Source organism: Podarcis tiliguerta (assembly GCF_965153285.1).
Source record: "Podarcis tiliguerta genome assembly, chromosome: 3".
Lineage (NCBI taxonomy): Eukaryota > Metazoa > Chordata > Lepidosauria > Squamata > Lacertidae > Podarcis > Podarcis tiliguerta.
In genome coordinates this window covers 30431006-30454523 of record NC_139536.1, presented here as the reverse complement: position 1 = coordinate 30454523, position 23518 = coordinate 30431006, and the positions used below count along the sequence as shown (strand labels likewise).

The 23518-nt window shown below is 43.7% G+C and overlaps 1 protein-coding gene across 2 annotated transcripts in view; it reads right to left on the bottom strand.

Moving 5' to 3' along the window:
* CNIH3 (cornichon family AMPA receptor auxiliary protein 3) overlaps positions 1–23518 on the bottom strand; it is a 61541-nt gene that overhangs the window by 26422 nt on the left and 11601 nt on the right. For both annotated transcript variants that reach the window (XM_083434595.1, XM_083434596.1), the window contains exon 2: positions 125–193. In XM_083434595.1, coding sequence (XP_083290721.1) covers positions 125–193 — 69 coding nt within the window. The remainder of the gene's footprint in view (positions 1–124; positions 194–23518) is intronic.

The window sequence follows — 23518 nt, the reverse complement described above, 5'->3', positions numbered from 1 at the left end:
ACCCTGTTTACATATTAAAATAAAATTCACTTTTAGGCAATCCTGATTCAAATCCATATTTTTGTTGACAGTTTAGCATTATTATCAAAACTAAATTACTATAAAATAACAGAACAGAACTCACCGCATGCGCTGGGTTGCACTGATCTATAGGGCTCTTGAAGTCTGTCTTTAACTCATCAAATGCGATTATCTGCAAGGGAAATTTTTCAAACACTGAAATTACATTACTTGCAAACAGGTCCCGTCCCCCCATTAATTTATCCTCTCCTACTATGGAGAAAATCCATCCTTTCAATTATAATAGATTCAATCCAGATTATCTCCAAGACAACTGGCACTTGTGTCATCTGTGCATAGTCAGGCTACTTGGCGTGAATCTGTTGTACAAAAATGTGAGAATGGCAGTTGTTTGAACTTCCATATCTGAGAGATCAAAACCATGGACAACTTCCCAGGTCCCAAGTACTTTCATCCCACAGACGAACCAGAAGAGCAACTGTGTCACTCAGTAGCAGCAAAAAGATCTAATGTGTGTTAGTGCCATAGAATAGGGATGGAGAGCCTGTGGCCCTCCAGATGTTGTTGGACTTCAATTCCCATTAGCCCTAGCAAACATGGCCGAATATGGGAACTGTAGTCCAGCAAAAAAAATTAAACCCAAAACTGGAGTGCCAGAGGTTCCCCATTCTAGCTTCAGAGGCTAACTGGTCTGTCATGTCATTAGCTCTTGGTGATACTGAGGCATTTTTATCTTTAAAAGGCTTTTCTCATTATTTTTCTTTATGCTTTTGTACATGAAGATTCTTACACGTAGACAAACTGGAGTGATTTATTGGGAGGTGTGTTCTGCCCACCCAGATACATATTCCAAATATTAATACTCGTGTCAGCTTCCTGAAGTGTGTGTTCAGATCAATATGTATCTTTATGCAGCCACACTTACACTACCTTTTCTACATGACTATTGATCTCAGTGTTCATAACAAATAATGTGAGAATCAAATCTAGCTTCAGACAGAGAGCAAAGCTCCAAAAATGTACCCCAGCAACCTGAGTGGACATATTATGGGCCAAAATATGTTAGGTTCTCTGGCTTCTACCTTCCACCTGGCTTTGAGGAAGACTTAGAAGGGGAGGGGGCATTGCCTAGAGAACCGTCATCCTCCACTCCAAGACCTTCCAGATCAGAGGATGTGGTATTACTGACTCTTCAGACTCAGAGGGCAGACCCAATGGAGTGTACACTGCTGTACCTGTGCTTTAAGACTCAGTGGCTGAAGAATCATGCACTGGCCCTTTAAGGACCACAGATAGCTCCCAAAGGGAATGAGGTTAACAGCTGGCCCAGGCCAGACAGGCCTTCATGCTGCTCAGCCAACAGCTCTTCTTAGGCGAATTCCAGCCAGTTTCTCCCACAATGATCTGTCCAGGGTCCTGACTGGCTGTGCTTTGCCTTGCCTGTTGCGATTCTGAACAGCTTATCTTGACTTTATTCATTTGGGTGTATCCCTGCTCATTCAGTAAGTAACACTCCTCCAACCCAGCCTAGGACAGGACAAAGTTGAGAGATGATACTTGTATGTAAGGAAAATTAACCTGAACATTTCCCACCCCACCTCAGTTTAAATAGGTGCTGGGGGAGGGCAAGCTGGATCAGAACAATGGTGTTTGGTGGGGGGGGGGGTTCATTCTTGCCCCCTACAGATGTTTTGATGAGAATCACTCCCAAGGGTCTTTTAATCCTAAGAAGCTCCTGGCACTTATGTGAGCTCACTTCCAGAGGCTAATGGCAGATGGGAGAGTTTTCATTGGTATCACACGCTGCAGGTAATCCAGCGTCCCCTCACCCTCATGGTGGAATATACATTACAAAAACTGAGTGTGTTAATTGCTTATACACTCAGGCCCCGCTATCCACATCCTCACTATCATAAAAATCCACTTATCTGCACATAAAGAATTAAATAAATCTTGCAGCATGCTCTGCAGATTCAGATATCCGGACAGTCGACTTCCTTACTTCCTTGTTTGCTTGTGCCTTGCTGGTCGGTAGCAGCCATTTTCAGGCAGAAACCACAGAGTGGAGGGGGAGTGAGATCAGACGAATCAGGAGAGATTGGATAAATCAGTTTTTTCCCCTTTGGAGGTTGGGGGAGAGTTTGGCCGAATACCACATCAGAAATATTTCCATAGGAAATAATTTAAATCATGGACTCGTTATGTGAATGCTCACCTAACAAACAATTTCTGGCGAATGTGTTCTGTTCATTAAATGGGCCCTGCATGCATACAATTAATATCATTCTTACTTTGGCCCTAACTCTTAACGTTCACAAATGCAGCTACTTTGCTTTAACATTCAGTTCCCCTAGAACGTGCCAATAATTATGCGGAAATGTGCCAACAGCTAGCTATCTTGTTATTCCTCCTTAAGTGGACCTTCTTGGACCTAAAAGTGTTAAACAATTATCATCCAATGGCTAATGGTCTCTTTTGGGGCAAGGTGCTGAAGATGGTGGTGAAGGTCCAGATTCAGGTTTGCTTGGAGGAAATTGAATATCTGGAAGCATTTCAGTCTGTTTTCAGGCCTGGTCATGGTACTGAAACTGCCTTGATCACCTCAGTTCATTACATTTGTCAGATACAGAGGAGCATCAAAAAGATTTTTTGGGGGCGACTTTTGATACCATTGACCACAGTATCCTTCCGGAGTGGCTCAGAGAGGTTAATTCGATTATTTGTGTTTCATATGATCTTTTATTTCATTTTTGTCTCATGAGTATTAAAGTAGTTTTCAAAACTTGGCCAAAGACAGTGCTTTCCTTCATTAACAACATTTTTCCTGTTCGCTATATCTGTAGCATATTGCAAATTCTGAATCACCTAATATCCCCGTTTTTAAAGAAGTATGAGTAACATATGGGACCACACAATATGACATCTTGTTTTGCTGAGGTCATATTAAATAGTGATTCACGTTGGGCTCTTCATTCAATAATACCCTGAATCTACTGCTATTAAATTGCTTTTTGAAAAATGCAAAATACTTTAATTCCAAGTATTTTCTTATTTTATTTAAGAAAAAATATATTTTTAAAATGCAATGCTTCCCAAAGTTGTTTACAAAAACGTACACAAGCACTCCTAATACATATTTTGGTAAGTGGTTTGTCAGTCTGACTAGCTCTCTATCTGAGCCAGTGTGGTGTAGAGCGGTAGACTTGTAATCTGGTGAACCAGGTTCGTGTCTCCACTCCTCCACATGCAGCTGCTGGGTGACCTTGGGCTAGTCACACTTCTTTGAAGTCTCTCAGCCCCACTCACCTCACAGAGTGTTTGTTGTGGGGGAGGAAGGGAAAGGAGAATGTTAGCCGCTTTGAGACTCCTTCAGGTAGTGATAAAGCGGGATATCAAATTCAAACTCTTCTTCTCTATAGTTTTGGCCACCTCTTGAGATATCATCGTGAAACCTGGCATGAGGGTTCCCAAGATAGATGCTGGACAGCATTTTGAATCAAATGGACAAACTGAAATGTCACTTTCATTTGACTTTTGCCCATTTTCTGGTATAGGTTCAGACACCACTAGATATCGTCACCAACCTCAGCATGAGGATTCCCAGGGGGGGAGCTGGAGGACTTCAGCGCTGTGTAGATGCTGGGTGCCATTTTGACTCAAGATAGTGGACCAAAGCATTACTTTGGCGTGACTTCAATTTTTTGGCATAGGTTCTGCCACCTCAGGAGATATCATTGCCAAACTAGGCATGAGTATTATGGGGGACAGCTACTATTGTTGCCCTGGGAGTCACTGCCACCACTGTTGCAGAAGCCACCACCAGAGGGTGGTGCCACTGAGATCTCTGCAGCTGGTAATCATTTCCATCAATGATAGGTAAAGGGACCCCTGACCATTAGGTCCAGTCGTGGCTGACTCTGGGGTTGCGGCGCTCATCTCGCTTTATTAGCCGAGGGAGCCGGCGTACAGCTTCCGGGTCATGTGGCCAGCATGTGATATAAAGGCAACAAAGGCTTGGCACACAGAAGCACTCATCGGGGGGAGGTGTTAAAGTGGTTGGTATATGACAGCTGTTCTGTTACTATTGGCCATATGCAGAAAAGTTTAACTAGAAAGTTTGTGTGTGTGTGTGTGTGTGTGTGTATCTCCTTCGCAAGCCACATCATTAGTCTCTATATTAAAGATGCCACGCCAAGGCAGCACAGTTTTTGAAACAGAAATAAGAATTGACGTGATTTAAACTCAGATATCATCAATTAAGAGGATTTGCTCTTATCATTTAATTCCTCCTGACAACAGCTCAAGCACACATGGGAAAATAAGCATTATTTTAAAATAAGAGTCAAATGATTGCAAAAAACAGTTCTGGGAGGAATTCGACAAAGTGCTGTGCTGATCGTTCTGTCAGGGCAAGCATCCCAGTTTGACAGACGGAAAGAACTTTGTTCTGGGGATCTTCCCACCCCCCAAGACCCAAGAGTCAATTTGGGGAGTGTAGGGGGGTGAGAGGGGGAGAAGTCCCATTGCACAAGTGGAATTCTTTGCACTCATCTTCCGCTTATGGGCCTGATTAGTTGAACCCTGCCCTTTGTTTCTACTACTGAAAGTAGATTTGAAACAACCAGCTTAGCTGATAACGTATCTTAGCTGCAGCCTGCCAGAGATCACATCTCCTGCCTCTGACTCATTTGCTTCTTACCTACCAGTGTCAGAATTAGACCCCAGCTGCAGCCTGCCACAAAGCTAGCCTGCAGGCCTGATGACAATACAGCAATGTATTAAGTACTGTGTGGACCCTTTATTTTAATTCCATTTCCAGCTAATTGCGGGAAAACAATGCCACAGCAACACTAAAGATCTCTGACCTGGAGGCAACCATTCTTTGCATATTTAACTATGTGATACAAAAGTTAAGTTTCATTCGGCTCCAAGTCCAAACCACCTTCGCCAACAGCTACCAGCACATTCCAGCTGAGTGCTCAAAAGATACACTTGAAGGAAGCTTCCCATCTAAACTTTAGCTCCTGTCTACTATAGCTGTGCTGTATAAGACACTGCAAATCCTAGTTGCTGGTCCCCTCTTGCAAGAACTTTTTATTCTGCTCATAGAATAGGAGACTCAGGGCCAAATGAGGTGTGACATTAATTTTGTAAAGGAAATTAATGTACATAGGTTTTTAGCTGTGTAAATAGCTGGGGAAGCATGACCAGCTTCAGGGCTGGGGGCTGGGTAGAGAAGGGGGAGTTTAACTCTTTCTCTCCCTGCACTGGTCCTGGCAAAAACAAAATGAGCAGGATTGACCTAATGAGCCCATCCTTGCAAGACCTGTGCAAGGGAGGTATCATGAGAACCTGCAGAACAGTGTGCAGGGGAAGAGGATCGTTCCACCTGGCAAACTGATATGCTTGTGCAGATGGAACGCTGGTCTTAGCATGACGTTGAATTTCACCCTCTATTATTATTTATGACCTCCCACATATGTATCTCAAGGCAATGTACAAAATATAATATTGCTTTCCTGAAGCTGCTGTCCAAATTTTAAGGACAGTTTGCATTGGTGCCAAAATGGAGGCTCCCCTTAGAAATGCAAACAGCAGCTTTGGAGGGGTGATTTTATCAACACCATAGGAGGGAAAGAAGTAAACTTTCCCTCTCCCTACCACCCCAACCTCACCCTGCCAGGCTGCTCAGGCTTCCCTTTGACTTCTATTTTCATAACAAAAAAAGTGCACTCTAGTTTCGTCTTAAAGAGTAAATTACATATGTCATGCAAATCCATGTAAAACAGCCTCAATGACCATTGTTTCTGAAGAAAAGCATGTCTGGAAAGAACCTTTTATCAGAGAAAAGGTGGTGAATAGACAGCGGCTACTTAACGCTTTCCACACGGGCTTTCTTCCTGCTCCAGTTCTCCAATCTGTATTTTTTTTTTTATCCAAATGCTTATTTTCTTGCTTTTCAAAACTCTTGGGGGTAAGCAGTGGGGGAAACTCTATGGAGTGGGAGGAAAGGCTGGTGGAGAAAGGAACAAGCACCCTCCTTGTCCTCCATCATTTCACTCAAAACTGGTCCTTTCCAAAATTCATTTTCCCCTGAGAGGCTAGCCTTTGTGCTGGCAACAAACACATTTCCACGTAATGTGCAGATTTTGCCTTGACTTATGAACATACTGACCATACAGACTTCACACCCCACTCCTTAACACCAGTTGCATGTCCATGTAGAATGAGGCTCCAGATTAAGCATCCTTGTGACATACAGTTCAATGATTCTGTCGTTTCATTGCCTATTTCAACAGAACAACAATTGGGGAGGTATTTATAGATGTACATATTCTTCTAGACAATGACAGCTTTGAATACAGAAGGTATGAGATGAGCAAGAGGCTGTGCTTCATTCAATTTCCATTCCCTTGAAAAGAAATAGAAAATTGTTTGGGCTTGTTCAAGTGGCATCAACCGAGGACCTGTGTTTTAGGGACTTGTGTTTCTGGGTTCTGAGAGGAATATCTCTGTGTTGGATGTGTTGACTGTGTTATTCATATCAAAGGGTTCTGAAAGTAATGTTGTTTGCATCGCCTCTATTGTCCGGTTTGATCAATATGATTTTGGACGGACAAAGGAACATTTAAAAAATAAAAGAATGCAAAACTAAGTGCAGAGTGGTACACTGGAAAGCCCAGAATGGACGAAAATTGATTTAGCTAAAGGAATAAGATGTTAATGAATGCTTTGGAGCTAAAGTGTCTTTATATTGTAAATTATAGTCACTAAAACTAAATTGGGTAAAAGGACAATGGTTGTCCTATTCATCCAGTGAAGAGGCAGAACGAGTTCAGTGTGGCTGCCCACCACAAGGATCACTACAAAGAAAGGCAGCTGGAAGGATAAAATATATTCCCTTTAAGACAGATTAGCGTGTATGCAGCCATGCTGATTCCTTTTCCTGCAGAGACTGTCCGCAAGAGTGCCAATTACAGCTGAACAGCATAGTGAGTATCTGTCCATTTTGGATAAGTTTGCAGTTTGATGGCATTGGAATCCATCTGGAATTCCACGATAAAAAGGTTTCAGTCTGTGCAACAAAGGGAAAGCCAAAGCAGTGTGAAAAGACAGAGCTAACTATGGCAAGCTGCAAGTGGATTTTATTTCTTATAAACATTTCTACAGCATTTTCACCGCTAGGGCCCAACACACCGAAAATTGTATTTCTCCCCAAAGTGTCATCATATATATTTATTCCCAGAAAGGTGACTACATTAGCAAATACAACAAAGAGATCTGACACTTTAAAGACTAGAAATATATATGATGTCATAAGCATTTGGGGTCCAGAGTCCACTTTATCAGCTGTATCTTACAACTGATGAACTAGACTCTCATCCATAACATTATTTGCTGTTTTCGCATATGTATGGTTTTCCTTTGTGGGCCTGGGGTGAGAAATTAAGACATCCTATTCTTCAGAGTTTATGACTGAATATAGGGATATTCTGAATATGTGATCACAAAGAACAGCTTTCCTATATCTGTACTACCAGTCTCTGGTTTTTGTCCATTAAGACTCATTTATTTATAAGCCTCACACTTTTTCTCATCAGGTGGGCTGTAGGGTTGTGACTTCAAATCCCAAAGTCTTCCTACCTGTTAGAGAAGAGGTTGCATCTTTGGCAGGGTCTCTAGCTCAGTGGAAGTGTTGGTAGAGGAGCAAAAATATGGCACAGAAAGGAGAATTCCTGGATGCCAAGAACCAGGTTTGGGGCAAGTACTCTTTGGCAAGAGAACCTCAGCAGAGATTTAAAATCACAAAACATGGAGCAAAGTAAAGCATGGAAATATAGTCTTTTCGATTTTTAAAATATGCCCTTTAAAATGAATTCCAAAGTTTCCCTCTTCCCTGAGCACAGAGAAAGACCACACGATTGGTAAGTTAAAAATGGTTTACTTACAAACTCTCTGAAGGTCCGATTCATGTGCTTTTCCATACAGCATTTAGAAACAGTTGTACAGGCAGTAAAACTTGGCTTAGTTACAAATTGGTGAAGGAAACTATTGATATAGGAACTCAAGAGTGGCTTGTGAGGGCCATGTGCTCTGAGCTGGAACAACCAGCTCAAGCTTCTTCACACACTGAGTTTCTCAGGTAGACTGGACAAGAATGATAAGCCTGATTACCTAGTTCCTCCCAAGGTGAGGGGAAGTGATCTCACTAAGCCTGGCAGGACAGCTTACTCTATGGTATTAACTCCTTCATGCATTAATTAGAGTTAAGACTGTTGGTTATATGAGGCTGGTTATCTCACAGGAAGTACACCTGCTTTGCATACACCACATCCCAGACTCGGTTTCCAAATAAAAAAACCTCTCGTATCAGAGCTGAGAATGAGACTAGACAGCCTCCATCAGTTAAGAATAGACAACACTGGACTAGATGGACCAATGATCATCCTCTATTTGAGGCAGTTTCACATGTTCATCTTGTTCTAATGACAGTAACCACAGCAACAGGAAGCTACCAAACCACCCATCATCAATGCCAGGCTAAACATTTCAAGAAATATATGATTGGATTTCATGGATCTAAATAGCAGTTTGGGGGCGGGGGGCAATCAGAACTGCAGCATGCAGGGAGAGGGAGCTTAGCATTTTCCCCCACACTGAAATTCTACTGAAAATCACCCTCCAAGCTAGTTTGCCGCAAAAGCGAAACTGCTATTCGCACTAATTGGCAGTTCACAGTTCACATTTATGTTTCCGTCCATTTATAGGATTCCTTGCCCTTCAACAGGTTTATTTTGTCCAGTGCATCAGTTCATCTACAGACTGTTTACATGAACCTGATTTAATGAACTTTATTTGTGGAGAATGGAAGCTAGTAAGATTGTCAGGTCACATTCAAGATGTGTTTTGAGGTTTTATTGTTCTTTTAATACTTTGCTTGGAGCTGTCCAAAGTGGCTGGAACAACCCAGTCAGATGGGTGGCATCTTCTTCTTCCTCCTCCTCCTCCTCCAGATATTGAAGGAACTATAGCCCACAGCATTCCTGGTCACTGAATGTGCCAGCTAGGACTGACTGGAGTTGGAGCAGGGCCACAGCTCAGGTCCCAGATTCAATCACTGACCTCACCAGGAAGGGCTAGAATGACCCCTGTCTGAAACCCAGGAGAGCCACTGCCAGTCAATGTGGATCAGGGGGAGGGGTTTTTTTGGCAACACATGGCCTGAGATCCACTTGTGGCCCTCAAGGCCTTTTTGGGCAGTCCTTGGCAACATTTGGCGTCTCCAGCCCTTGCACTGCCTTCCCAAAGGCTATTTAGTGCTTTCCAAGTTTTGGGGAGGGAGGTGGGAGAGCTCTAGGATGCTGCCAGAGCATTGTGCCTCCTTCCCAAAGCACTACGCCTCACTTATCTAACTTTTGGAAGGAAGTGCAAGAGCTGTGGGGGTCATCAAATGTTGGCCTTAAACCCCCCTGCCCAGACAAGGTAGTGTGTGGCCCATGGGTTCCAAGTCTTCTTGCAGTCCACTTGGAATGAAAAGTTGGGCTGCCCTAATGTAGACAGTACTGACTTAGATGGACCAATGGTCTGACTTGGCTGAAGGCAGTTTGACATGTTCCTATGAATACAACAACATCTGGAAGCCACAGGTTGCCCACCCCTGCTTTAAAGCTACCAATTAAAGCAAAAGACCCATTGGTTTCTCCATCCTGCTTCATCTTCCTTTGTCCTTTAATTTGCCTTTTCTACCTGCCTGATGTAGCAGCCAGGGAAGGGAGGCTAATGAGGAGCAGAAAGGGAATGGGCAACAGAGACTATAGGTTCTTTGTTGGTAGCTTTTAAAGGGTCAAAGACAATCTCTTGATATTTAAAAGGGGTGCCTAACTCAATGTGTAACTCACCCTCCCCCCCAAAAAAACAACAACAAACCACTGGTTGATTCGAAGCTGAACTTACAGTACTATCAAATCTTAGCTTCATTTCTATTATTATCATTATCATTATCATTATCATTATTATTATTATTATCATTATTGAAATGCAGCAGGGATTTCATCTTCGGCCTGGGAAAGAAATAAAGCCAAGCTTTAGCCCAAGAGATAAGGAAGGCAAGCGATAAGCAAGCTTCCAGCTTCAGTCTCCCTTCGGTGCCAGCCTAAGAGGGGATGTTTGATACAGCTGTAATCTCTTTCTGTGCATCAAAGTCTCAGTCCTATTGGAATTTACATAGATAGAGCAGGTGTGATGCTTAATCCTCTGAGATAGTCAGAAGTGAGCAATCACTCCATAATGTTCCACTTATCAAATCAAAATTACATAGAGCTTTATGTCCATGAATCATTTTATACAAGCAGCCAAATGGGTTCTTTTCCTGCAATTTGTTCTTTTCTTAAAGTGAGACTGAATGGTTATCACTTTGTTTAGACTGAGTGCATGGAAAGGGAGGAAGATGACACAAAAAGGAAGAGAAAATGGAAGTAGTTCTTAAAATCTGAAGGGGGAGGCAAATCTAGCTCTAGCACCCAATGTGATATTCTTAATATCATGATACGAAAAAATAAGGAGCTTATATTTAATAGAAAGAACACTGTGAGAGGCATCATTTGCCTTCTCGTTGAGTTAGTTAATGTAATGCATAGATAGATGCATGCTATATACTATATGTTGATGATCAGTTCATGTTGTATTTAAAGCACAATTAGTATCAAAACAAATTGATTTCATTCATATTCTGCAATTGATTCTGCATCCAATGTCCATTAATGCCAATTGCAGCACAAAGAGTACCTCCCCTCCTTTTAAATTATAGACTCCGTCATTCTATATTCAAAACAGTTAAGACATCTATAATATCATACATTGAGGAGACCAATAGCTACTTGCCACAATGAGTGTAGAAATTGTCCCCCTAACATACAATGGATAGATTTAGAGTTTGGCCCAACTGAGTGACAGAAGTCCCTTCACAATGAAGGGACAAAGTCTCCACACATCTATGCAATTAATTTAGCAATTTTGTGCATGTATACAGAAAATGAATTGTATATGAGATTACGATTTGAAAGCAAATGTTCACAATGAAAGTTACATTTTTTAAAAGCTACAGAATCAAACAATATTAATTCCTAATGGGCAGGGGCAGATTAGATCCATAAACTTTAAATAGTGGTAAAATTATTTTACTTAGTTGTGCATTTTGCTTTAGAGCCAGATTGTATGCAGAACTCCAGCAGCATTATACCGTAACAGAACTACAGCCAAACTCTATCAATGATCTTTCCCTCTCTCTTTTTTTAACTACCTGCCTTTAAAACCCAGCAGGCTCCCTAATCTCAGAAACAGTCATCCTTCCATTAGCCAGATGGGTAGATTAGCCCGTTCTTCAGCACAGCACTGGTTGTTTAGTTTCTTGCTGTTCTCATAGAGAACTTAACTGTTACATGCCTGGTACACTAACACTTTAGCATCCATTATATATCATAAGAAATATAAGAACTCTGCAGGATCAGACCTAAAGCCTATAGCTGGCATCCAGTTTCTTGCATCCAGTTCCTCTTGCTATCATTCCACAGTAATTGGTATTCAGAGGCCTCCTGCCTCTGGTTCTGCAGGTAGCATATAAGCATCATGAATGGTAGCTATTGATAGGCTTAACTTCTCTGTGGTGGTGTAATTTAAGCATCTAAGGGTACAATCCTATGCTCAATTTGTAAGCATCAACACAGGTCAGCGTGAGGGTTTACCCAGGTGCATACAAACTGATGTCAATAGGATTTCACAAACGCCCCAACACACCAGCAGCCCCAATACACTACTGCCTTGACATCCCAGAATGGCAGAACAATCCATTGACACAGCTGTACAATCAAGAAATAGAAGCAGGATGAACAGGGGAAACACAGTGGTGTCATAGCTGGGACAGATGAGGTGGCACAGTGAAGGAGGACACTTGTGCCATGTGCTATACTCCCCCAGGTCATTGCCATGCTCCCATCAATGGTGCAACTTTCACCAGCCCCAGCCCTTGCACAGTAGTTTAATGTTTTCTTGACATGCACAAACTTACAGTAGCTCTTGAGGCACACTAAACATGCACACATGTGCTTCTGGTAGCTGAGGAGCTAGCAGCCATCCTTGGGCTTGTGTTCCTATAAGCAACAGCATGACAGTGCCCACACACCCCAAAATTAAGTAGCCTCATCTGACAGCACAAGCTCAAGCAACCTGTGACTTCGGCATGGAAGTTGTCACTGTGCCTGCCTCTTCAAGCCCCTCCTGGTCTTGGATAACAGTGAGGAGGGGGACAGAGGACCCCATCCCTTCAGACACTGTATCTCCCTCAGCTTCTGGAATGTCATGTCCTTTCTCCACTGACTGCTCAGACCCCTCCTCATCCTCCAGCTCTGGCTCCTGCCCCGAGGGAAGCACAAAACCCCATAAATGGCTACCTGCTTCCCCAGGATTAGCCTCTGGCCCTGTTAACCTCTTCCACCCACTCCTCAGAACCCTGCCAGTCCCTGACGGGAATGGTGGAGAGGAATCCCATTCCTACGTCTAAGCATGATCTGGCTTTAGCTGGACTCTGATTCAGACAGCCTCTCTGTCTAACTGACTACACAGGGTGGTTGTGGGGACAGAAACTGGGGAGATTACGTACTTCACATTGAGCTCCTTGGAACAAAGGCAAGATGTAAATGCAACTGTGTTTGCCGAGTCCACAATACATACAAAACAAGTGCCATGGCATTAAGTCCCACACAAAATGTTGTGGTAGTAGCAAGTCCCAGTTCTGAGTAATGCAAGAGCAATTGTTAGATTCGGCTCTTCTTATCCCACACAGAGTGTTCAAATTGCCTGGTGTTTCCTCCCTCTATTTCCTGCTTTAAGCGCATGAAGTATCGGCAGGTGGAGTTCTGCTTATAGGAGAGGATTCTGGCTTGTAATTTGCAATGAACACTGAGGCAACTAGCACAAAAGTGTTTTTCTCTAATGGCTCACTCTATGCTAAAGAGAACATGAACATGAAGGCATTTCAGAGTCCAAAATGAAAGCCTTTGCCTCTACTGTTGGCTACTTCAGTTAGGAAGCTCCCCAGAACTGGCTTAAGCAAGATTCAGGGATGCCCAGACTTCTCTCCAAAGAGCTCGGGGCAACATTGGGCTTCTAGTCCCTCTTGGGAGCATTTGCTGAATTTTGGGTAAGGAGCAATTAGTGTCTAAGACATAAAACTAAAAATAGATGAGAATATTTTAAAAAACCCCACAAAACCCTTAATATAGTCTAGCACAACCAACATTACCAGTCACTTTAGAATTCCCAAAGGGAAAAAAATCATATTTTTTCCTCTAAGAGTTGTCTAAAAATACTGGTAATTGGTGACCTATTTTCAAATTAAATGGTGGGGGGGGGCTACCATCACTACTTATGTGCACAGGACTGAATCACTGGATCACAACCAGAGAATGTTTGCTGCTGTACTTTTAATTAATTAATTAAATTTCAGGATAAATGACCTCTAGTTTTTTTATAGAAGGGAAAGGTTGTTTTTAATATGTACAGTATACTGTATATTAAAAGCACTCTCCCATTGTATCCGTTTGCTTGAATTTAGTTTATTCTAGATGGTTATCACAACTGAATTACGTATCTGTAATTCAAATGTAAAACATAGGCTGGACAACATAATAGTTCAGCAGGGTTCCCCCCCCCCCACCCTCCAGAGAACTTCCAGCAGTTTGAAAGAGAAAACACTGCACTCATCTCATTTTTGGCTCTGACTAGGGTTGCCATATTTCAAAAAGTGAAAATCTGGACAAAAAAGTTGTAGGGGTTGTTGTTTTTTTTTTTGGGGGGGGGGGTTGTTTGTTTTTGCAAAATCTCAAAAAAAAGAAAGAAGAAAAATGAAGTTTTACAGCTATTTTTAAGGAAATTTGACAAAATCTACACTTCCATTATGGGACCCCATACATCCAGATTTTCCCAGACATTTCAGCGATTTCTGCCTGTGCACCCTTTCCGAAAGCCAAATCCCAGCTACGTCCAGCAAATTCCGGACGTATCGCAACCCTACCCATGACAAACAGCCCTTGCAGGGGCTTGGCATTGGTCTTTAAACTAGCAAACCCTGCTGGAGGCGACAGTAGGCCAAAAGAAGTGCACATGTACAGTACTGGAAGGGAAGGTCTCTCAAATCACTTCCAGCTCTTAAAAACTATTGTTTGTCTCCAGTCTTTCCTGGTTCCAATGTACTGGACCCCATCCACCTCTAGTCATGGCAAATAGTCACATGTTTATGTGGGGATCCATATTAACAGCTGCATCCAGCCAGTTCAATTGTCCCCTGGTAGATATCATGTTGGAGAGTCCCATGGACTACAAGAAGATCAAATGCATCCATTCTTAAGGAAATCAGCCCTGAGTGCTCACTGGAAGGACAGATCGTGTAGCTGAGGCTCCAATACTTTGGCCACCTCATGAGAAGAGAAGACTCCCTGGAAAAGACCCTGATGTTGGGAAAGATGGAGGGCACAAGCAGAAGGGGACAACAGAGGACGAGATGGTTGGACAGTGTTCTCGAAGCTACAAACATGAACTTGACCAAACTGCGGGAGGCAGTGGAAGACAGAAGTGCCTGGCGTGCTCTGGTCCATGGGGTCACGAAGAGTCGGACACGACTGAACGACTAAACAACAACAACAGATATCATGAAGTGGAAAGGTTCACACACACACACACCCATATGTGTGCTTGGCATCTGTAGGCAGATCTCCCTTCTGGATTGTAGCAATTGTCTTCATCTTCTCTTTGTAAAGAAACTGGTTAATGGCCCTGCTGGAGTGGAATCAAACTTTCTTTCCCAATAGTCTTTTCTCTATATAATTCAGATCCTTTGCAACTGTCCCACCTACACCCAATATGTCCCTGTTTAATATTGTCGTTTTTTTGCTATTCACACAAATTCGCTTTACATGCCAGGTAGGCATATTTCAAGGCTGAAGAAACAAAAAAAAGCAGTGGTTACATTTCTCAACAGGATGTGATTAAGAACCTTCTGCATGGTTGAAACACTAGCAATAACCAATCTATAGAAAGTTGGGAAACCAGGAAAATAAAGGACATTCACAGTGTAACTTTAAGCAAAGGGTAACAGATGGGAAAGCAGAAGACTTGGGGGAAGAGGGGGACTTTGTTCAACAGGAAAAAGCAAAAATCTCAGGATATGTATAAGCAAGAGAGCCACAGTTATCTCCAGGCATGGGCCAATTTTGTTGCCTACTCTCCTTATTACACAGCTTTGTGCTTCTGAGATAAAGCAGCTTTTTTCCGGCAGTTTCCTCTATATTTGAATTTTGTTGCCCACTCCCTCATCATAAAGCTTTGTGCTGCTGTGATACAAAACTGCTTTTTCCTGTTTAGAGGAAGCAGCTTATTTGAATTTAGTATTTCAAAAATTCCTTGTAATGTGATGGTAGCTTGCCTTACACTCTGTCGTGTAGAAGTGGCTAGCTTGCTTAATGCAGCTTGATTAAATCTTTTAGTCTGTCAAATGCCTAAGAATATCTCCTGTACAGTGATTAGCTTGTCTGCTCTACCTAAATCTTCTATCACTTACAGTGCCAGAGTCAAAATGCTTGTTTAAAAAAAGAAAAGAAAAACGGATACTGTACTAACATGAGATGCCTTTGTCTGTCACTTACTCAGAAATATCACATAGTACAGCCCCTCCAAGACAGAACCACTTCAGAAAGCTCTCCTACCTCTTTCTCTTTCAATAATCCAACAACAGCTATGAGACTAGAGATAAAGGACAAGCCAGCTATTGATGCACTTGTTTCATCATGAGCAGCTTACACAAAACTGGCGAACCCAATGTGTTGTGCACAGGGTTGTCCCCTCTTTCCTTTGAGTTAAGAAGGGGAGAAGTGAGTTGCACTCACAGCAGCGGTTGCAGGAGTAACAAGGCAAAGTACAGTGGTACCTCCAGTTATGAACTTAATTCGTCCCTTCTTAACCTGAAACCGTTCTTAACATGAGGTGCGCTTTCGCTAATGGGGCCTCCCGCTGCCGCCGCGCCGCCGCCGCACGACTTCCACTCGCATCCTGGGGCAAAGTTCACAACCAGGAGCTTCTACTTCCGGGTTACCGGAGCTCGTTACCCGAAGCGTTTGTAAGGAGGATGGTATGTAACCCGAAGTTCCACTGTAGCTGTGCTTGTCCCTTGGGTTACCCGAGAGGCAAGGTCCAAGTCCGGGCTGTGGTCAAAGGTGCAACATGGAGGCAGTCCGTAGTAGCTGAAGCTGGGTGCAAGGCAGGGAGTCGGGTGAAGTCAGGAACAGGCATGCAGGCAAGGAGCCAGGGTGGGCCCAGAGTTCAGGCAGGAACTAGCAACCAACAATGTTGCTCCCGCAACTTGGGACTGGGGCTAGCCAGCTTTTATCTGCCCCGAGCCATAGGGCGGCCCCGATTCTCTGGTGACTCGCCTCTCCTGGCCTGGAGGCGAGCACTCCTCCTGTGGTAACTTAGTTCCTTCTGCCTCTCTGCCCTGAGCCTCTGCAGCTCAGGAGAGACTGGAGGGTTACCAGACCCAGAGGCAACCTCAGCTTCCTCTGACGGGGCTGAGAGTGCAGCACCTGCAGGCAATGGGTCTTCCATCCCCTCAGGAGCCAGAGCAGACTCAGCTGATGCCTGCACCTGAGGATCCAGCACAGGTGAAGACCTTTCAGGCTCATGCCCCAGCCCCGGCTCAGCTGGTTCTGGAGGTGGGGAATCCTGTGCAGGCTGGGATTCCTCAGGTTCTGCTTCTGTGTCCGAATCCCAGGCCATCACAGTAGCTGCTTAAATATGGTTGCCATAGATTAGCACCCAAAGCCTTCCACTCCTACTGAAGACCCTAGCAGTGCATTCTCCCCTGGTGAAAAGGAACAAGAAAGAAGAGTGTGTGCGTTTTCTGAAAAAATATGAAAATAGCCTCAGTACAGCACACTCCACAGGCTTTTCCAAGCAAGTTGTAGTTATTTCCCCTTCCCCCTCTCCTCTTTATTCCCTGCAAATAAAGTGCTGTATTTTTTGCTCTATAAGACGCACCAGACTATAAGACGCACCTAGTTTTTGGAGGAGGAAAACAAGAAAAAATATATTCTGTGCAGCGATCCCTCTTGCTGTTCTGGCTTCTGGGATAGCTGCGAAGCCTGCATTTGCTCCATAAGACACACATACATTTCCCCTTACTTTTTAGGAGGGAAAAAGTGAGTCTTATAGAGCAAAAAATACGGTATTCAGATTCCAGGTGTAGCTGATGTGGAAGACTTTGTCGGTTGATAGCCAAGATGAACTTGCCAGAAATGACAACGGGCTTTTCAGCTTACCATAACTAGATTAATCATTCCCTCCCCACGGAATGAGTGTGTGTGTGAATAGTTCCACTCACTGCTAGTCTAGGACTCACTGCAGCCCCCAACTGTCTACCCACCACCACATGTGGTCCTCAGGGTGAAAAACGTTGCCCTGCCCTGACTCAGGCTGCTTATTCAGTTCTTTACCAAAGCACCAAATAAAGATGTGCATAAAGGTGACAGCCTGGCTTTGAATGTGACACAAACTGGGATTTATTGCTCCCCCAACTGTGCTCCCACCCTCAATTACTGGGTCATACTAAGGACAATTCAAGGTTGAAGCAGATATAGGCAAGTAATCACATTCCACTGCTGCCCATCTGAATCCATTTTACGGACATGCAAAGGACTTTAGTCTTCGCAGTTGACAATCTGGAACTTTCTGCAAGTACTAAATGGGCTTTAAAATTTCATTAAGCTGGGGAAAAATATAGCAGGCAGTGGCATTCGTTGCGGAGTGTGGTCCTCTACTACTTAGTCGGCGTTCTTAACTGGATACCACATGATTGCGGAGTTAGAACAATGCCTGGGAAGTTAACATTCAAATCTTTACCGGCTGACTCACAAGGCAAGAGAAGTTTGACATTTAAAATGGATAGGAGGAAATTTAACTTCACAGGATCCAAACAGCTTAGTCCAAAGGAAACAAAGTCACAAGGCGCCCACTTGTATATCACATCCATTATCAAAGAATCCTAAAGGGCAAGCTGTTCCAAGTTATGCTATAGACTCAAAATAGAGCTTATACAGACTGAGTGCCAATTTAGTCATAATTTTCCCATTCAGAGAAAGCCTCGAATATGAGCAAACTTTGTATGATTTAGTTAAGATGCAACACTATGGCCTCAGCATTGTAAGATTTCAGTCACTACCTACTGGGACCTGCGGGTGCAAAAGGAGATCCACCCTCGGAAACCTCCCCATTCATCACATTCCCTGCACTGTTGCTGGTGTTCCAATAGTGGCAATGGTGAAAAGGGCATTTAGCAGGGTAGATGATGGACAGCTTAGGACTCTCTGGATCCAAAGCCCTTCTGTTTCTTCCAACGCATCCCAAGAACAGAGGGAAAGTACACCAGACTTAAGAGTTGGCTTACTTATTGTCACTCCTCTTGCATGCCGCCCCTCACACTGCACACTCATTCAAATATAAAACGAAATACAATAATAACTGAGAAGAACAACAAGGGACAAATGACAAGCCGGAGCCTTGCTTGCAAACAAATGCGCCCTACACAACCCTATAGACTGAAAATCTTACTGCAAATAAATCTGCCATGCGTATTAAATATCTATCTATTATTTTTTTTTAGTAACTTTTTGAGGGTAAGCAATCTAGAAGTTAGCACATTTTCACTGTGTTCAAGACCACAAAAGCTCCAAAAGAAGAAGAAGTGCTGGCTGGTGTTCAAGTCACATTACACAAGTTCTCTGCAATAAAAGAGCACATGAGACTCCACAGGAAAATTCATGCTTCGGTGGTGATGAAGACACAAAGACATTTGGAACATCTGGAACTGCTTGTGAGCAGATGATGGTAACCGGCTTATGTTAAAAGATGCTTCCAAGGTGAACCACAAAAGTTTCTTAGTAATAAATTTGTTAAGTCTTTGAGGTGCCACTAGGGTCTTTGTTTTAGCCTGCAAAATATGGCTGAAATCCTATACCTACTATACCTGATGGAATTTGCTGCTGAGCAAACATGTACAGAATAAGGCACTGTAACACAGCTACCCTTATGGATATGGTTACTGATTCTTAGGCAGAGCTAATAAGAAAACATGTGCTTACTATAACATGTAAAGTACAATGGTTGCACTATGGAGGTTATGCTGGACTTCACATGAGAATTTCAGTGCTTACGTATTTTTCTGCGCTATAAATATCTCTGTGTAGGAAAATGACATGCAGTCGTACCTTGGTTCTGAAACGCCTTGGTACTTGTACGTTTTGGCTCCCAAACACCGCAAACCCGGAAGTAAGTGTTCCGGTTTGCGAACGTTTTTTGGAAGTCGAATGTCCAACGCAGCTTCCACTTGACTGCAGGAAGCTCCTGCAGTCAATCGGAAGCCGTGCCTTGGTTTTTGAACGGTTTCAAGAGTTGAACGGACTCCCGCAACGGATCAAGTTCAAGAACCAAGGCACCACTGTATATGCATCCAGCCTGTTCAATAGTGACAAAAATCAACTGGACCAAAGTTATTTGGCTCTCCCATCATCACCAAATCCTGGTCAGATTTTAATACTGCTCCTTGATTGAATTTTGTGGCAAAATAAAAAAATAAATTTTATTATCAGGAATGACATAGTCTATTTTAAGAAAAAAATAGTGTAATTAGTATGTAATGTAAATATTTATTTTAGGTCATTTCAGCATTGCAATCATAATACCAGCAAACAAAATTATGCCCATAAAATCCCAGACAAATAAAATTTTAGAACAAATGGTTCCTCCAACAGTCAACTGCTGTCTCAATCATAAAAAAGCATATTGGCATAGTTTTCTTCAGCAAATTATCCTCTGTGGGTAATTAATATTGCTTTCTATTTGGTTGGCATCCATCTGTCTCAGGAAACAACGGAGGAATGCACCTTTGGAGGCAGACAGTCAGTTTGTGCATCTATAGCAGTGACCAGAGGAGAAATGGCTGCTGGAGGAGCAGAGAGAGAAGATACACCATGGTGCATCTGCAGCACCAGCACCAGATGCCTCCAGATGCCCCAGCTGCAACAAAACATGTCTCTCCCATATCAGTCTCTACAGTCACAGCAGGGGCTGCAACCTACCAACAGTTTCTATTTACCAGATTGTTGGTTGTTGCTTTCCTAATTAATTCTGGATTAAGGTTAGTTGTTTGTTTAGATTAGGAAAGCATAACTTTGCAGAGATTTGGACATGCACAACTTCATAATTTTTTATCTCAGAAGCAATTATTCTAAAACAAAAGACAGTGTGTGTGTGATGGCCTGGGATTCGGACTCGGAGACTGAACCCGAGGAATCCCAGCCTGCACAGGAGTCCCTGCCTCAAGAACCAGCTGAGCCGGGGCTGGGGCTTGAGCCTGAAGGGTCCTCACCTGTGCTGGATCCTCAGGTGAACACCAGCTGAGTCTGCTCTGGCTCCTGAGGTGATGGAGGACCCATTGCCTGCAGGTGCTCCACTCTCAGTCCCGTAAGGGGAAGCTGAGGTTGCCTCTGGGTCCGGTAACCCTCCAGCCTCTCCTGAGCTGCAGAGGCTCAGGGCAGAGAGGCAGAGGGAACTAAGTTCTCGCAGGAGGAGTGCTTGCCTCCAGGCCAGGAGAGGCGAGTCACCTGTGGACCAGGGCCGCCCTATGCCTCAGGGCAGATAAAAGCCAGCCAGCCCCAGCCCCAGGTTGTGGGAGCAACACTGTTGATAGCCTGTTCCTGCCTGCACCCTGTCCTGCTCTTCTGCCAGAGTCCTGACCTCACCCGACTCCCTGCCTTGGACCCAGCTTCAGCTTTGACAGACAGCCTCCATACTGCACCCTCTACCTCGGACTGGACTCGGACCATGCTGCACGGTTAACCCTCGGGACCAGCACCGTGTGCTTGTTCACTTACCTTCGTTGGGGGCTCTTCCACACTTGTGCTTCTCCCTTGCATTCTAGGCACAGATCCAAGGGATTTTTCAGTTGTCCTGCTTCTTTTCCCAGGAAAACCCACTGTTTACCTCTGAATCATATTGAATGTCAATTTGGTTTTCTGTAGATAGATGTTTGTTCCAATTCAGCAGTAAACGGCAGGTTTTCCCGGAGAAAGTGGCAGAGTACGCGAAAAGCCTCTCAGACCTGTGGCTAGAAAACAGGGGGCAAGCACAAGTGTGGACAAGCCCTGGGTGTTGCTGTTGGTTCCTGAGAGGGAGTGGTGAGACATGGGGAGCTCAGTGTGGTGCAGGCAAATAAAGAACACATCACAAAGAGAACCCTACACCTCACCCCTCTCAGGAACCAGAAGCAACATTCACAGTCAGGAAGGCAGGTGAGCAACCCCACTTTCTCAGTGCCACCCTTCTAAACACTACTGCTTCAGACCACGGCCTGGCCATTAAAAAGAGACTTCTTTTTAACGAGTTTTACTTTCTTTCAGGCTGTCAATATGGGCTATGCAACAGTATTGTAAGGTGAATTTATATCTGGGGGATGGACGACTGTACTCAAGGAATGCTAATCAACAGCTGGAAGGAAGTGATAAGTGAGATGACGCAGGACTCTGTCAAGGCCCAGTGTTCTTTATTATCTGTACAACTTGTCTTGGAAAAAGGAGTAGAGAAGGTGCTTATCAAATTTGCAGGTGGCACCGAAGTGGTGACACAGCTAATAGCTTAGAAGACAGGGAAAAAAAGATTCTAGATCAGGGTGGTCCAACACATGGCAGGAGGGCCGCATGTGGCCCTCAGTGCCTCTTTTGGCAGCCCTCAACAACATTTGATGCGCACACACCCTGCCCTTGTGCTACCTTCCCAAAGCTGGCTAAATGAGGCTCTGGAAGGAGGTGTGAGGGCTCTGGCAGGGTCCTAGGATCCTCCCGTCTCCTCCCCAAAGCCTAGTTGGCGTTTTCCCAGCTTTAGGAAGGAGGCGGGAGGGCTCTTAAGATTCTCACACCTCCTTCCCAAAGCCCAGGGGCTCACTTCACTTAGCTGGCTTTGGGAAGGCAGTGCGAGGGCTGCAAGGACATAAAATTTTGGCCTCACTCCCCCCCTCCCTTGCACAACAAAGCAGTGTGCGTGCAACCCACAGGTTCTGTGGTGAAGTACTCTTGCAGCCCACTTGGTATGAAAAGTTGGGCAGCCCCTGTTCTAGATCATCATGACAAAATGGAGAACTGGGTCAAAACTAAAAAAGCAAATGTCAACTGAGACAAATGTAAAGTCCTCATTTACGTAAGAAGATCCAGATGTGCAAATTTAGGATGGCTAAATGTGAAATAGATGGAGAGGTTTTAGTAGGCCACAAGCTAAACATGAGAGTGGTCCTTTTTGATGTTGCTGCTTACAGTGCTCTCACTCAGCCTCCCCAAAAATATCCACCAGGACCTCATTTTCTGGAGGGCAGAAAAGACCCTACAAATCTAAGATCTTCCAACTTTCCACTTACAGCTATAGATACAGCAGTACATGTGGTGCAGCCTTGATTACTCTTTGAAAAAAGGTCTCTCTGCCCCCACACTGTCTAGGCACAACAGGTGGGGGAGCAAATTATAAATCCAATTAACTGTGAATTTATTTTCTGGTTGTAAGAATACAGGTTTTTAAGGATTAACATTTTCCTCTCCCACTTTGCAATTTTTAAAGGTAGCGGAAATTTGTGTGGGAGTGATATGCTCCTGTGTTCTTCCACTTACAGAACACAATTAATTCTTGGTGGTTTTAATGGCTATTGTTCTCAAAACCCATATATGCCGCTGAATTAGCACGTGAAACGGAAGGATTGCTTAGACCCATGGTAATTTCACCAGGCCTTTGTGGCTGTACTGCATAGATGATGTAAAAGAGAAGCAATTAATGATTTATAATCAGTCCTCCATATAGCCAGTATTTTGAAACGCGTTGCGCTAGCTGAAGTTGTTGTTGAAATGATTAAAAGGCTTCTGACTGCTAAGTACTAACGATTATTTGCAGAACAATAGTGCCAAAGTAGGGAGGTGGAGTAATCTAGAAAGTTGGTAAAGATACTAGCAGTGTGCATCGGCTCTGTGTAGGGGCCAAAAAATGAGGCAACTTGGGATGACTCAGGGGTCTTCTTCCTCCTCTTCGGAGTTCAACCACAATTTTAATAAATCCTTCCAAGTCAGATCAGGGCCCCCATGAAGCCTTGTGTCATTTCTGTATCTTTGGATCCATGGCTTTTGCAAGAAATCAGGGTGTCAAAAATATTGCCTCCAGAGCACTGAAGAGCTCTGAATTGTTGTTGATCAAAGCAGTGGAAGGTTTGTTTAAATAAATAAAAAAGTTTAAAACTTCATTTAAGTTTGTTTTTAGCATCATATCTTGCTCTGCTTTAACAAAACCCAAACTCAGCTCTTTAGAACTCCCCACACAATTTTCTGGACATTGTGAGGCCTATGGGAGTAAACACAGAGCTGTTCCT